Source organism: Lithobates pipiens, unplaced genomic scaffold (assembly GCF_037356315.1).
Source record: "Lithobates pipiens isolate NorthernLeopardFrog02 unplaced genomic scaffold, aLitPip1_a1.2 Scaffold_8, whole genome shotgun sequence".
Taxonomy (NCBI): Eukaryota; Metazoa; Chordata; class Amphibia; order Anura; family Ranidae; genus Lithobates; species Lithobates pipiens.
This window is the reverse complement of record NW_027507903.1, coordinates 661,469,450-661,481,202: the sequence shown is the minus strand read 5'-3', so window position 1 is coordinate 661,481,202 and position 11,753 is coordinate 661,469,450. Positions and strand designations below refer to the sequence as shown.

The 11,753-nt window shown below is 44.9% G+C and overlaps 1 protein-coding gene across 2 annotated transcripts in view; it reads right to left on the bottom strand.

Annotated features, from left to right (window-relative positions):
* Window positions 1–213: 213 nt before the first annotated feature.
* Window positions 214–11,753, bottom strand: part of LOC143961825 (phospholipid scramblase 1-like) — a 24,447-nt gene continuing 12,907 nt past the window's right edge. For both annotated transcript variants that reach the window (XM_077471158.1, XM_077471159.1), the window contains exons 4-7: window positions 10,701–10,882; window positions 5,199–5,360; window positions 4,161–4,289; window positions 214–3,752 (exon numbers count right to left, since the gene is read on the bottom strand). In XM_077471158.1, coding sequence (XP_077327284.1) covers window positions 3,699–3,752; window positions 4,161–4,289; window positions 5,199–5,360; window positions 10,701–10,882 — 527 coding nt within the window. In that variant the 3' untranslated portion in view covers window positions 214–3,698. The remainder of the gene's footprint in view (window positions 3,753–4,160; window positions 4,290–5,198; window positions 5,361–10,700; window positions 10,883–11,753) is intronic.

The window sequence follows — 11,753 nt, the reverse complement described above, 5'->3', positions numbered from 1 at the left end:
TTCGTTGATATGCCGTAGTAATAATATTCCCGGGTTTACAATTAAAGTGGATCTCCAGTCCGATCTCACCGCCGAACATCCAGATTTGTAGAACAAGGAAATGAAGAATTCACTCTGTGATGATGATGAGGACCATTGCTTATGGTGAATAGAGATTTAGACATTGCCGGAAATTTGGGCAAAAAAGAAAGTTGAAGAGTATAGTAGACATCATTTCTCTTAAAAATTATTTAATGTGATCACAATTTGGGAACGACAATTCATGTACAAAGCAGATATAAAGAACGGATAATATTCAGCAGAAAAAAAAAGAAAAATCATTCAAAAACAAATATTAGTCCGCAAAGTAACAGGTCACAGTTCCGGATGTAACAGGTCATGGTGTAACAGGTCACAGTGTAAGGGGTCATGTTGTAACAAGTCACTGGTCTGGGTGTAACAGGTTACGGTGTATCAAGTCACAGGTCACAGTGTAACAAATCACAGGTCACGATGTAACGGGTCACAGGTCCGGATGTAACAGGTCATGGTGTAACAGGTGACAGTGTAGCAGGTCACAGGTCATGGTGTAACAGGTCACAGGTCCGGATATAACAGATCATGGTGTAAAAGGGTCCCAGTGTAAGGGGTCATGTTGTAACAAGTCACAGGTCACGTTTTAATGGGTCACAGGTCCGGATGTAACAGGTCACGGTGTAACAGGTCACAGTGCAACATGTCACAGGTCACGGTGTAACATGTCACAGGTCACGGTGTAACAGGTCACAGTGTACCAGATAACAGATCATGGTGTAACAGGTCACCGGTCCGGATGTAACAGGTTATGGTGTAACAGGTCACAGGTCATGGTGTAACAGGTCATGGTGTAACAGGTCACAGGTCCGGATGTAACAGATCATGGTGTAACAGTTCCCAGTGTAAGGGGTCATGTTGTAACAAGTCACAGGTCCGGGTGTAACAAGTTACGGTGTAACAAGTCACAGGTCACGGTGTAACGGGTCACAGGTCCGGATGTAACAGGTCACAGTGTAACAGGTCACGGTATAACATGTCACAGGTCACGGTGTAACAGGTCACGGTGTAACAGGTCACGATGTAACATGTCACAGGTCACGGTGTAACATGTCACAGGTCACGGTGTAACAGGTCACAGGTCATGGTGTAACAGGTCACGGTGTAACATGACACAGGTCATGGTGTAACAGGTCACGGTGTAACAGGTCACAGGTCCGGATGTAACAGGTCACAGTGTACCAGATAACAGGTCATGGTGTAACAGGTCACCGGTCCGGATGTAACAGGTTACGGTGTAACAGGTCACAGGTCATGGTGTAACAGGTCACAGGTCCGGATGTAACAGATCATGGTGTAACAGGTCACGGTGTAAGGGGTCATGTTGTAACAGGTCACAGGTCCGGATGTAACAAGTTACGGTGTAACCAATCACAGGTCACGGTGTAACAGGTAACAGGTCCCGATGTAACAGGTTACGGTTTAACAAGTCACAGGTCACGGTGTAACCGATCACAGGCCATGGTTTAACAGGTCACTGGTCAGGATGTAACAGGTCACAGTGTAATAATTTATAGGTCACAGTGTAACAGATCACAAGTCATGGTGTAACAGATCAGAGTGAAACAGGTCACAGGTCACGGTGTAACTGATCACAGGCCATGGTTTAACAGGTCACTGGTCAGGATGTAACAAGGTCACAGTGTAATAATTTATAGGTCACAGTGTAACAGATCACAAGTCATGGTGTAACAGATCAGAGTGAAACAGGTCACAGGTCATGGTGTAACAAGTCACAGTGTAACAGATCACAGGTCAGGATGTAACAAGTCACAGTGTAACAGGTCACAGGTCATGGTGTAACAGTTCAGAGTGTAACAGATCACAGGTCATAGTGTAACAGGTCAGAGTCACAGTCATGGTGTAACCAGGTGTGGACTGACAACTCATGGGGCCCCCGGGCAACAGGGGAAATTTATGGGGCCCCCGGGCAATAGGAGATTATGGGGCCCCGGGCAATAGGAGATTATGGGGCCCCCAGGCAATAGATTATGGGGCCACACAGTATAGACACACACACATACAGTATAGACACACAATATACACACACAGTATACACATACAGAATACACATACACACTGAAAAGGTACTGGAGAGGTGGGGCAGCCATAATCTTGGCATTTTTTTAAAAACACAGATTTTTACATACTGTCCCTGGTTTTATTGAGGCTGGTAACCCTGATGGGGCCCCTTAGTGGCATGAGGCCCTCGGGCAGTGCCCAAGTGCCTGAATGGTCAGTCCACCCCTGGGTGTAACAGGTCAGAGTGTAAGAGTTCACAGGTCATGGTAAAACAGATCATAGGTCATGGTGTAACAGGTCAGAGTGTAAAAGATCACAGGTCACGGTGTAACAGGTCATGGTGTAAGAGGTCACAGGTCATGGTGTAACAGATCACAGGTCACGGTGTAACAGGTCATTGTGTAAGAGGTCACAGGTCACGGTGTAACAGGTCATGGTGTAACAGATCACAGGTCATGGTGTAACAGGTCATGGTGCAAGAGGTTACAGGTCATGGTGTAACAGGTCACGGTGTAACAGGTCATGGTGTAAGAGGTCACAGGTCATGGTGTAACAGGTCATGGTGTAAGAGGTCACAGGTCATGGTGTAACAGATCACAGGTCACGGTGTAAGAGGTCATGGTGTAAGAGGTCACGGTGTAACAGGTCATGGTGTAACAGATCACAGGTCACGGTGTAACAGGTCATGGTGTAAGAGGTCACAGGTCACGGTGTAACAGGTCATGGTGTAGCAGATCACAGGTCACGGTGTAACAGGTCATGGTGCAAGAGGTCACAGGTCATGGTGTAACAGATCACAGGTCATGGTGTAACAGGTCATGGTGTAAGAGGTCACAGGTCACGGTGTAACAGGTCATGGTGTAAGAGGTCACAGGTCATGGTGTAACAGATCACAGGTCACGGTGTAACAGGTCATGGTGTAAGAGGTCACGGTGTAACAGGTCATGGTGTAAGAGATCACAGGTCACGGTGTAACAGGTCATGGTGTAAGAGGTCACAGGTCATGGTGTAACAGGTCATGGTGTAAGAGGTCACAGGTCACGGTGTAACAGGTCATGGTGTAAGAGGTCACAGGTCATGGTGTAACAGTCATGGTGCAAGAGGTCACAGGTCATGGTGTAACAGTCATGGTGCAAGAGGTCACAGGTCATGGTGTAACAGGTCATGGTGTAAGAGGTCACAGGTCACGGTGTAACAGGTCATGGTGCAAGAGGTCACAGGTCATGGTGTAACAGATCACAGGTCATGGTGTAACAGGTCATGGTGTAAGAGGTCACAGGTCACGGTGTAACAGGTCATGGTGTAAGAGGTCACAGGTCATGGTGTAACAGATCACAGGTCACGGTGTAACAGGTCATGGTGTAAGAGGTCACAGGTCACGGTGTAACAGGTCATGGTGTAAGAGATCACAGGTCACGGTGTAACAGGTCATGGTGTAAGAGGTCACAGGTCATGGTGTAACAGGTCATGGTGTAAGAGGTCACAGGTCACGGTGTAACAGGTCATGGTGTAAGAGGTCACAGGTCATGGTGTAACAGTCATGGTGTAACAGGTCACAGTGCAACAGTCATGGTGTAACAGGTCGTGGTGTAAGAGGTCACAGGTCAGCTGCTGGGTCGGTCTGTGACGCTCCGCCTCTGGTCATAAATGATGGAGTCCTGTAAGAGAATTAGGAGAGCATTAGGATTCTGCTACTTACATCATCACTAGTAGAAATGGCGGAAAGATCTACAGCAATACTAACAAGTCATTTACTCAGTTCAGCTCTCACCCCTCTACACCCCTTATGGACCTTTTTGACCTGTTTATTTGATGACAAGTTAACCCTTTCTCTGCCACACTTTTTTTTCCCTGTTTAGACCAATGAATATATCCCATGGTGAATCCAGAGGACAATAATCTTACCCTGCTCTAATATTCCCAACACTCTACGATTATTCTCCTAGCGGAGTCAAATATAGCATATGCTGCTGGCCCGTTCCTCCATTGAAGCCCAAATATAAGGAGCCCCTAAGTTTTATCTTCAACAATAGGTTACACAAAGAGAAGAATGGAGGTGTCCTCACCAGATAGAAGCAGGAGGCCAGAATCATGGCTTTCATCGTCACCTCCAGGTCCATTGGAAATATGACCGTGTACTGGTTCCCTTCACTCCTTATCATCCCCACCACATGCTGCTCGTCCCGAGATTTCACCTTTCAGGAAAAAGCACAGAGATATCACAAACAAAAACTCCAGGAAAGTTAAAGCCCAATTGAACTTTCCCAATGAATCCAATGGTCCTTCTGCAGAAATCTCAATCTCAACCCCCCTCCCTTCTAAGTCAGCACTATAGCTCGGCAATCAGCAAAGTCCATGCTCCCTATAGAGTGGAAAAGCCTATCTTTGACTCAGGGAGTGGGTTGAACCTCTGCCCCAGAAACCAACAGAAAACAGCAATATATTGGGCTTAGGAGAAACCTAATGATTCCAGATAACATCAGCAAAGCTTAGGTTGGCTGTACACCTTAAACTTAGTCTACGGACACTCCAACTTAAGGCAAGATCCCTACACTAATGCCACGGTCAGAATTTCCGAAAACAGATGTTCGATGGGAGCTTGTTGTTGGAAATTCCGACTGTGTGTAGGCTCCATCGGACATTTTCCGTCGGAATTTCCGACGAACAAAATTTGAGAGCCGGATCTCAAATTTCCCGACAACAAAATCCGTTGTCGGAAATTCCGATCGTGTGTACACAATTCCGAAGCACAAAGTTCCACACATGCTCGGAATCAAGCAGAAGGAACCGCACTGGCTGTTGAACTTTCAATTTTCTGGGCTCGTCATACGTGACCGCGTTCTTGATGTTCGGAATTTCCCACAACATTTGTGTGACCGCGTGTATGCAAGACAAGTTTGAGCCAGCATCCTTCGGGAAAAAAAAACATGGATTCGGAATGTGCAATCGCGTGCAGGCGGCATTAGAGCGCAACTTCTTTCAGGGACCAATGTGAGTGGTTATCTGTATGCTCTAATGTATATTGTAATATGAGGATGTGTAAAGACAGAAGATAAATAGTCTATCTCTGGAACCATAAGCTGACTTGGATTTGTACCTCATACCTCAAAAGAGATGTTCCCGAAGATACTGATCTTGAGGCTGGGGCCCAGGATTAGAAGAAGGACCTCCCTCGAGGAGTCCATGATGGACAAGTGGGTGATGAAGTTATTGGAGGGGAAAGAGACGAATCCGATGTTCCCAGTACTGGGGAGAGTCAAGACTGCCTAGAACAGAGACAACAGGATTATAACGTCACACAGGGAGGACTTTAGAAGTATTCTTTTGTCTCACTTCTGGATTTTCACCAAAACATTTTCAGTTTTACTTGTTTTTCCTTTTTCCTATTTTTTATTTTTTTTAGTTTCTATAAAAAGGATCAATCCATCTCAAACACACATATTTTAGGTCTAGGTGGGGTCCTGGTGGATTGAGACCTGCTTGCTGGCTTCTTGAGGCCTTCAGAGATGAGGTCTCCATGTATAGCTCCTGTCTGGGCAGGGAAAGTGAAAAGGAGATTCTTTATGTAGCGCTGAAGAGTACCCGCTACGTCTGTAAAAAAAAAAAAAAAAAAAAATTCTCAAGACTATAGTTGAGTCTTGGGGTTAATTGTTCTAAATTGTGGTTTTGACATCAGTTTGGCTGGGCTGTATTAAGGTTCTGCCTGGTCATAGTTGCAGTTAACACCTTTGACAGGCATTAGAACGCAGTCTGGTTGGACGCATTGGGTACCAATCTCTCTCTCGGAGCCAATCAGCGGGTGCATTGTCTCGCTGTGTATTCCGGGAGAGGGTACTTAAGGTACTGAAGTCACGTGGTTCTGGGTTCCGGTCCAGAAGTAATTTCTGACTCAATGGTCCTGGTCCTTCTGACCAGCCCCTGGGGGCCCTCATGGCCTGGAGTGCGGATCCATCCGTTTCCGAGTCTCGTAACTGGCTAGTCCGAGGCTCAGTAACCGGAAGGAGGATTCTAAGGTGGTCCGGTGCCGTCTCGGGTTTTGGAGAGGCCCAGCAACTCGTCATGCAACCAGGGGAGGACTCTTCGGAAGAGGGCCACGCACGAGGCTGGCTGCTCGGTAAGAGCCTGGATGTTGAGCTGTAAGGACGCTAACTGAATCCACATTTCTTGCGGTATCGCCGGACCGGCTGCAAGATACTGGTACCGCAAGAAAGTTCCTATTCCTATCCTTCTGTTACAACTAAGTTCCTGTGAGAGACTTTTTGTGTTTATCTAAAAGTTTGCAACCAAGTCTGTGCCAGAGACTTTGCTAAGTTTGAATCATTTGTCGGCTGCTAAGTCCCTGAAACCAGGACTTATCCGACGGTGGAAATATCCAGCTGCGAGTGGATACTCCCTGGATTATCTAGAGAGAGACATTTGTTAAGTGCCTGAGCTTCCATACCTATACCCTCTATTCCCAAATGAGAGACTGAGTTTCTGTTCAATGTTTTAAGCAAATAAAAATTCCAAAAGGAATTTGAGTGTCGGTCTCTGCAGTTATTGGGTCATCAACCTCGGGAACCCCTAGACAAGAATGACGAGCTACGAGGCGGAGGAGGTAAACGGTAAGCCCAAGAAAACCAGCCACTCCTTCGGGGGTCAGTGCTACATTTATTTTATCAGAAATGTTGGGTATATGTTCACATTTTGACAAAATCTGTTTAATTCATTTTGGAAAAGGTGTTTGGTTGGCTGTTTTTTTTAAGGGTTTGAGTGGCTCCTAGGGGTGGTACATGGGTTTTTACTTACATGTGTTTAGTTGAAGATGCAGTGCCTCACACATTCTCATGCACAAGTGGGCGTTACCCACATACATAAAGCCTGCCTAGAAACACCCAGACCCCCAGACTGGCACCCACCCATAAACGGATTTTGATATTTGCATGACTCCCACTGCTTGCAACAGAGCTGGGGGCTCTTTCCACCACAGCCTGACTCTACTTGGCTCGCCCCTTTTATTCATTGGATTTTAGCTCTTTTAACCACTTAAGGACCAAGCCTCTTTCTGAGATTTGTTGTTTACAAGTTAAAAACATTTATTTTTTTGCTAGAAAATTACTTGGAACGCCCAAACATTATAATTTTTTTCTAACACCCTAGAGAATAAAATGGAGGTCCTTGCAATACTTTCTGTCACACCGTATTTGCGCAGCGGTCTTACAAGTGCACTTTTTTGGGAAAAAATAAAATTTTATATATATAATGTATGTGTGTATATATATATATATATATATATATATATATATATATATATATGTGTGTGTGTGTGTATTTATATATATATATATATATATATATATATATATATATATATATATATATATAAAATAACTGTAATATAATGTACGGGGATTATAATATAGGGGGATTCCCTTCATCTACACCAAACTCTTACCCTGGAGGAGGGTCTTATATAGATGCTAATGGGGTGGGCTCCCCCCCTCAAAATACATATCAGACCCTTATCCTTGATGAGTGTCTGGTATAGACGTCAAAGGAGACCCCCACCAACTGGGGTGCCATTAAAGTTCATGTGTGTGTAAAGGCAGGCGTCCCAATACTTTTGGTAATATAGTGTATGATGACCCCCCCCCCCTACTTAGATGTGAGCCCACAAGTACCAGCACCCTCTGGCTACCCCGTTTCCCCGAAAATAAGACCTAGCGTGATTGTCTGTGATGGTTGCAATATAAGCCCTACCCCCCCAAATAAGCCCTAGTTAAAGTCCTTGTAAGTCTTATTTTCAGGGTAGGGCTTATTTTCGGGGAAACGGAGTAGGGCTTATTTGGGAGGGGTAGAACTTATATTGCAGCCATCACCGACAATGACGCTAGGTCTTATTTTCGGGGGAAACAGGGTATCAGTAGAGGATTGTGCAGCACCTGCCTTATACCCAATTCCCCCTTCATGTTCTTTATTGGTATGTTGTGCTATAATTTATTTGTCCTTTGATTTATATTTATTTTTACTCATTTTTGGGAGTCTTTAGGCAGAAAAGCCCATTCAGCATAGGTATTTTTTTTTTTTTGGTGTTATGTACTTTGTCCACTAGATGTCACTGTGGTTGGCTGCAGTAATATGACCACATGTAGTAAATTGTGACATTTCCTGCTCGCCAATTCCTGTTGTATGGTGTTTTATTTTTTATTTTATTTATTTTTTCTGTATATTTATTTAGATTTACTTTTGTATTCCTACTTATCATTTTAGTCATTTTTATGAGTTTTTGACACTAAAGTCCATTCAGTGTAGGCACATTTTATGTTATATCGATATGGTCCACTAGATGTCACTGTGGTTGATTGCAGTTACGTGATCCCCACATAATACATTTGTGACACTTCCTGCTGGTTAAAAACCTGTCGCATGATGTTTTCTTGAAGGTATTTTGATCGACTATAGGGTCGGGGCCGTATTGATTGAAATATAATAACTTTTTGTTAAAATAGCTCTATAGAGAATTAATAGGTTTGGGTTATATATTGTGTAGCGGCGGCTCCTGAAGAGCACGCGCTATGCGTTTTTCAAAGTTAAAGTTTTCCCAAACTGCAGTTTGGTTTGGGTTTATTTGTCCAAATTAGACCTCTGCATCAGTCTTACTGCACTGTGAAATGTTCAGCTTGGCCACAGGGGGGCACTGTCTCTTGTGGCGGGTGTGGAACTATGGTCTGGTCAGGTGCTTAAGTTACTCTCTTTCTGAGCCAGGTCAGTGGGAGTGGCGTTCTCGCTGTGCCCTCTGGGAGAGGGTACTTAAGATGCGGACGTCTCGTGGTTCGGGGGTCCAGTGCTGATTACATGGTCCTGGTCCTCCTGACCAGCCCCCAGGAAGGCTATGGCCTGGGGTGCGGATCCACCCGACTTTAATGCCTCGGGGCTGGCTAGCCCAAGGCAAGGGAACTAAAAGAGGATTCTGAGGTGGTTGGGTGCCGTCTCCGGTTTGGGAGAGACCCAGAGTACTTCAAGCATTCCAGGGGAGGACTCTTTAGAAGAACACCATGTACGAGTTGGTTTTCTTAACAAGAGCCTGGAAGGGCTGAAGTAACCGAGAGAATCCGGTCTTGTGGATATCGCCAAGCAGGCTGAAAGATCCAGGTATCCTAGAAGTGTTCTACAGCTTAGTTTTCCTACGTGTTCTGCAACAACGTCGGTGATAAAGACTTTCTTCCTGAGTAAGCACCATGTTGGTTGCTAGACCATGTGATAGAAGGACTGTCCAACCTGAGTGATCATCCAGCTGTGATTGGCTGTTCTCTGGATGCAGTCAAAGTAAGCAAGCTCTTCAACGTTTTTTGGACTTTGACATTGAGAGAACCTGAACTACCCTTTCCAACCCTCTGATCCCAAGTTGAAGGACTGTTCAATTGTCTGAGTTCGCAAATAAAATCCATTCAAGTGGATCTGTTGTCTCAAGTTACTGGGCCACCTAACACGGGACATCCCCTAGACGTGCAACGAGGAGAACGGAAGGTATCAGAAAGCCCAAGAATAACCAGCAGCTCCTTCGGGGGTTAGTGCTACATATTGTTTTGTGTGATACTCCCTGTGGTGGTATGAGATCCGTGATGCGATGTTGTGGTGGCGGTGCTCCTTATTTCCATGCATGGGTCGATATCGGGAAGGAGTGAACTATCTATATTGGTTTATTTATATAAATCCCTGTACTGTTCCATCGTTACTATACAATTTGAGTTGGGAACAGGTCAGAGCGTAGATCTGATTGGCCGTCCGAGGCTCAGATCGAGGCTTGGCTAAGATGTGCCCGCCTTTACACGCACATGACCTTTAATGGCCGCCCAGTCTTAGTCCGTAGGGTTCAGTATTGAGTTGGCTCCGCCCTTTGCAGCTATAACAGCTTCAACTCTTCTGGGAAGGCCGTCCACAAGGTTTAGGAGATGTGTCTATGGGGATGTTTGACCATTCTTTCAGAAGAGCATTTGTGAGGTCAGGCGCTGGTGTTGGACGAGAAGACCTGGCTCGCAGTCTTTGCTTTAATTCATCCCAATGTTTTTGCAGTTCCTCCACCCCAAACTCGCTCACCCATGTCTTTATGGACCTTGCTTTGTGGACTGGTGCGCAGTCTTGTTGGAACAGGAAGGGGCCGTCCCCAAAACTGTTCCCTCAAAGTTGGGAGCATGAAATTGTCCAAAATGTCTTGGTATGCCGACGCCTTAAGAGTTCACCTAAGAGGACCCCACATGTAATGTGAATGGACTGAAGACTTCTATTAAATGATAGTGTATGAAATCAAAAACAGACATTTGGGGGGCATAAGGTGAGGGGGAAGGGGGTCAGTTTGTAATGAGGGAGTCCAGAGTTGGACTTTAACGGACCAAATACGACGCAGGGGAAGTTATTGGCTACTGCCTATTGGACTTCCTTTTCTAGTCCCGTCTTACGTCATCACATTCAAAAGGAACGGACTTTAGAACGGACTTAGTCCATTCGTATGTCGGCAAGTCCATTAGTTTGGAAAGGTCCACGGAACTCCACCAAAAGTCAGTTGGGAAGACCGTCGGACCTAGCCTGCCGGAAAGTCCGGTCGCGTGGACGCGGCATAAGCCTCTTACCTCTCTTGAACACCCGCAGCTGTTGCTCTCAGTAACACTCATGACTTCATCCCCTCGGCTATCTCTGACCCTCAGATCAAAGTTGGGTCCGCAACACTCAACGTGCTGATTGCCCTGATACATTCGCTGGCCTCTGTGATCGAGAACGTCAAAGCTCCTCGCCCATCTTTGTGAAACCGAGACTGCAAGAAAAAGAAATGATGATGGCTGTAGAGGCCTACGTCTGTCAAAAAGCAGACTGTCTGATACAGTGTTAATAAACATTGTTCAGGGCAGAGATAGAGAAATGCAAAGTAACATTGTTTATAAACATTGATCATACAGGAGATAGAGAGATACAAAGTAACATTGTTTATAAACATTGATCAGATGGGAGATAGAGAGATACAAAGTAACATTGTTTATAAACATTGATCAGATGGAGGATAGAGAAATACAAGCAGGCAGACTAAGGGGACCCCCCCCCCCACACACTATTTTTAAAAGATTTTTTTTCATTTTTATTGTTGCACTTTAAGCATAATTAAAATCACTGCTATGGAAAAAAAACAACTATTGTTTTTAAGAAATTGTTTGCATTGATACCTGTCCCCCAGGGCAGTACTTTTTGCCCTTAACTATAATTTTACTGCTTTTTTTTTTTTGCTGCAACTTCTTTTGTTTCTAACCATTTATATTTAAAAATAAATAAATAAATTATATATATATATATATAATCTCAGTGGCGGCCCGCCCATAGGGGGCGCCCGGGCGCCGCCCCCCCTCTCCCTAGGTGTAAAAAAAAAAAAAGTAAAAAAAAAAAAAAAAAAAAAAAAAAAGTTAAAAAAAAAAGTAAAAAAAAAAAACGGGCCCTTTAAGACATTTAAAAAAAAAAAAAAAAATGTCATTTAACAATTTAACATAGTGTACTGTGGCGCCGGTCACAGTGCACTATGAGAAGCGCCACGTCCATGCAATCACAAGATTGCATTCATGGCGCTTCATTTGCGGGTTAAAAACCCGCCTTGCGGCGCACAGCAGAACGCCGACTAGCTTCCGCCCGTAAAATCACTG